At 41.0% G+C, this 4,638-nt stretch overlaps 1 protein-coding gene across 1 annotated transcript; it reads left to right on the top strand.

Annotated features, from left to right (window-relative positions):
* Nucleotides 1-3,702: 3,702 nt before the first annotated feature.
* Nucleotides 3,703-4,638, top strand: LOC100519092 (olfactory receptor 8S1-like). The gene has a single exon (XM_003481728.1). It carries the CDS (start codon nucleotides 3,703-3,705, stop codon nucleotides 4,636-4,638), a length of 936 nt encoding a protein of 311 aa, XP_003481776.1.

A 4,638-nucleotide genomic window follows, 5' to 3' on the forward strand; every position in this document is an offset into this window, starting at 1 on the left:
GCCCTAAGGAATGCTTCCTTTGTATAGGTCCTCAATCCTACATATCCACAGAACTCATTTGTTTCTGCTATTACCCATTCTCTATCTGATCCATGATCCCTGCTGAAATATTTAAAGAACAGTGAAAGACAATTTATAATAATTCATTCCAGTCACCAAGATCTGAGACCACTTTAGATCTGAGACCACTCATTCAAACTATGTCCCTCCTGTAAAATTTAAAGCATTTTAGCTTCCTCTTCTAACCTCATTTATCTGTCTGTTAATTCATTTAACATCTCAATAAGGCACCTATTGATCAAGTCTCATGTTCTGCTTATTGGGTCTTAACTGCTTGTCACATTGGAAAGCACTGATGGTCTCACTAGACCAAAGACAATATTTGATTACTGTGCAACCCTTTCCAAAACTCTTTGATTTTACTTTAGACACGTACTCGCACTGGTAAAAGCCATCTCCAACGCTGAAATTTCAATCGAAAGATGACACTTATTTATGATGATACTTGAATTCAATTCTGTATTTCACTTAAGATGATTTTGGGGGGAAATGTGGAATGCTGGAATGAATTTCTGTTTTCATTTTGTATGCAGTTCAAGATAACTTGGTAAGGTACACAGTTTGGGGGGAATCCCTTGGGCTTCACTTTCTAGCTCTATCTTCTCAGGAGTTATCTCATGACCTCTCTACTCTCACACCCATTTTTAGATCTGAGACCACTCATTCAAACTATGGGCTGACTTCAATTCACTTGCCTTTCTAACTGGAGGTGAGAAGATCTTGGTATTTAGTATTTCACCATTTCTTTTAAGATTAACATACAGACATCATCCTTCCTTAAAGAGGTATGATTAGTAAAAAGTATGTGCTTGGGGCCTGGTGTGAGATGGGTCATGAAGTCACATAACGTAGCTGTCTCACTGATACGTTGTGGCGCTTCCATTTTAGGATAAAAGTTGTCAGGTTTTGGATCCATAAACAACAACTTCTCTAATATTCTCTGAAGATGCTAGAGTGTTCTCAGGCTATATTTTGGCCCTTATGGTCAGATCTATATTATAGAGTAAATGTAGAAAAACTGGATCCATTTCTATGGCCACTTTTGGTATTATACTCAAAATTCTTAAAAACTTTCACATTCTTAAAAAGAATAACTTTTGTTCACTCTATTATCTTGTTAGTTCCGTACTTTCAAAAGTAATTTACTGACACAGAGATAAAACTGACTTTTTCAGTAGTGATTCTTCATTGCTGAATCTTCATGAATTGGGGCCCCTCTTGCACTCAGATCACCCTGGACAGAACTCATAGGTAATTCAGAGAGATATATTCTAGATAAGGGCTCAGAGTTTGGGAGCTATGTGAGTCCTTGATAAGCACCATGGCAGGGGTAGGGTAAGGGGCCAGAGGAGATTCAAGGACTGAGAAATTATCTTCTAAGTAGGATAAGGGACATCAAGATTAGATTGGTCTGGTAGACACCAAAGCTAGAGATCTCAGGAATGATTCAGAGTTCAAGGGGCAAATCAGAGTCTAGCAGATAGCAAAGCAAACTTGAGGGTGACAGGAAGGGCTCAATTTAAATATACAATCCTATGTGAGGGTTCTATCTGATGAAGAAAAAACAGACTAGAAGGACTGGTCACACCTGGGTAACAAAGAACAGTTGGTCAAGGAAATGCATTCGCACAATAGTTCAACAAAACACAATTCAGACTGTCTTCAACTACATGTGTAATACAGTGCCTTAGTGTGAGCACACTCAAAAATACTTATTAAATAACTTTACGGATGGATGTTATATGCTTAATCAATGTGTGGGATGATCCCTCTGAGGCAGAGATCTGTAGCAAGTAATGATTTCAGAAGGAGCTAAGCTCTCTGCCAGTCTATTACAGCAAAAAGGAGACAAGCAATCCACCTTCTCCCTTTCTCTCCTAATTCCAGGTCCTCTTAATGCCTTTTCCCTTGACTAACTTGGAATTTAACTTCTGGGCTTGAAGGTAAGAGTTTTTCCTACACATTCTGTCCAATTTTTTAAATTTTTGTCTTTATTTAACAATAGTTGATTGAGGGCCTATTGATCTTTGCGTTTGTGTGTGTGTGTCTATGATTGTTGGCATAGAAAGTAATGGCCCAATTTCTGCCCTCAGTAAAATGGCACTCTCATTGTAGAGAAAAGAAATGACACATACAACACTAAGTGATACAGCAAAATAGTAATACAAATGATGGCAAAGCTTAGTGTGTTGATGAAATTGTTACACATCAAAGGGAAGCAGACAAGGTTTTGTTTTATTTTAAGTTTCTAGATTAGAAAGAGTTAAGTCAAGAGTGTTGAATTTTCTTATTTACATTTATTTTCATGATCTGAACAAATGGGGTTAATAGTGATTTCCCCAGAGATTTGAGACCCAAGAAGAACTCACGGAATAGGTGGCAAATAAGGAAGGAATTTCAAAGTAACTAAGCTGTAAATCAATGACTAGCAACATGAAATATATTAGTATGAACCAAGGCAGAGAAAACATATAGGATCATGGTTTGATCAGAAACAAAACCACCCAGACTCAACATAGGGCATCTAGATAAACCATAGATGATTCACGCTTTGAAATCCAACTAAGGAGTGCGACTTTTTCTCTGAGTAAATGGTATAGCAGAAAAGCCCTTGTTGCATAATCAGATGTGGCAGATGCAAACCCTTCCTGTGCAAAGAACACTTCAGTGTGAGAATCTAGACAAGTCATACAATTTTGGGGCTTAAATTTCCTCACCTGTGAAAGGAGTTCAGCCTCTTCTCTCACCATCCCCTAAACAGACACACACACTCCTCCACGGACAACCGTGAAAGTCATTTTAGAAGATAAACTGCTACACAAACACAATGTGCTACCATTCATCAGTTAGTGAACAATCAGGGGCACTGATTAGGGCAATAAAGACCAGGTAAAAAAAGGTCAGCAGAAATCTGCCCCAGCTTCTCCAGAATGTCTGCTGAAGTCCCTAAAAAAATGATGAGGAGTGCTGTGGAACACAGGGCCCAGATGAAGGAGATGGCATAATTTAGTCTTAGGACAGTTCTCCAATAGGCCAGAATAGTTGATGATACTCTCACATTTTGTCCCTGTTAGGAAAGGTCAAGTGATGCAGATGCAGAGTTTGGAGATGGCACAACAGAAAGGCAGGGAAAAGAAGGACTCCGTGGAACCAGTGAAGACAGATATAAGGGCCATGAAAATAAGTATCAGACTAGGCAGGCAGGAAGTTACAGTCCCTTGAACAATATGGGGGTTAGGGGAAACAACCACCCCCACACTCAAGCCCCAGTCGAAAATCTGAGTACTGCTATCTCTGCCTCAAAAACAAGGGCATTGATAAATGACTCATCCAAAGCAGGAAGCTAAAATACTTTGGGTAAAATTAGGACTCAAACACAGTTCTTTTGATTCCACATATTGTGATCTCTAATAAAATATAAATCTTTTCCTCACAGTTAATGTACATATCTGTAAAATGAAAACACGAGTACTGTATTTATTGAAGAAACTCAGTAAGCAGACCCTGGCAGTTCAGACCTGTATTGGTCAAGGATAAACCCAATAGGGAAAGAGAACAGAATGATGCCTTCTGGAAACTGCTGTAGAAACAAGATTTTTCAGTCCCCTTAATAATTTTTCTCTAAAAAATCAATGACCATAAATGGTCCCAGGGAATCACAGCAGCATCACAGAGTTCATCCTCCTCGGGCTGTCTGCCAACCCCCACATCCAGGCTCTGCTCTTTGTTCTGTTCCTGATGATTTACCTCCTGACTCTGCTGGGAAACCTGCTAATGATACTTGTGATCCATACAGATTCTAACCTCCACACACCCATGTACTTCTTCCTGAGCCATCTCTCCTTCCAAGACCTCTTCTATTCTTCAGTCACTGTACCCAAAATGCTTGAGAACCTCCTGTCTCAAAGGAAAGCCATCTCAGTAGAGGGCTGCCTAGCTCAGGTCTTCTTTGTGTTTGCCACCACAGGGATTGAGGCCTGCCTGCTCTCAGTGATGGCCTATGACCGCTATGCTGCCATCTGCCACCCTCTGCTCTATGGACAGTTGATGAGGAAACAGCTGTGTGCGAGGTTGGTGTGCAGCTCTTGGGCTGTGGCCTTTCTGGATGCACTCATCAACATCCTCCTGGCTTTGAATTTAGACTTCTGTGAGGTTCAAACTATCCACCACTACTCCTGTGAGTTGCCTTCCCTCTTCCCCCTCTCCTGCTCTGATGTCTCCACCAATGCTGCAATGCTGCTCTGCTCTGCCCTTCTGCATGCCATTGGAACCTGCCTCCTGATCTTTTTCTCTTATGCCCGCATTGTCTCCACCATCCTGAGTATCACCTCCACTACAGGCAGAAGCAAGGCTTTCTCCACCTGCTCCTCCCACCTCACTGCAGTGCTCTTTTTCTATGGCTCAGCCATTCTTCGCTATCTCATGCCCACATCAGGCTCACCTCTGGAGTTGATCCTCTCCATACAGTACAGTGTAATCACTCCCCTAGTGAATCCTCTCATCTACAGCTTGAAGAACAAGGAGGTGAAAGCAGCTGTGAGAAGAACAGTTCTAAAATACATACAGTGTCTCAGATAG

Source organism: Sus scrofa, chromosome 5 (assembly GCF_054392235.1).
Source record: "Sus scrofa isolate SSC_HxYL_T2T_F1_AM1 chromosome 5, Sscrofa_HxYL_maternal_Yorkshire_Landrace_v2.0, whole genome shotgun sequence".
In the NCBI taxonomy this organism is placed as follows: domain Eukaryota; kingdom Metazoa; phylum Chordata; class Mammalia; order Artiodactyla; family Suidae; genus Sus; species Sus scrofa.

Excerpts from the sequence above, each read along its gene's own strand:
- LOC100519092 (XM_003481728.1), top strand. The coding sequence starts at position 3,703 with ATGGTCCCAGGGAATCACAGCAGCATCACAGAGTTCATCCTCCTCGGG.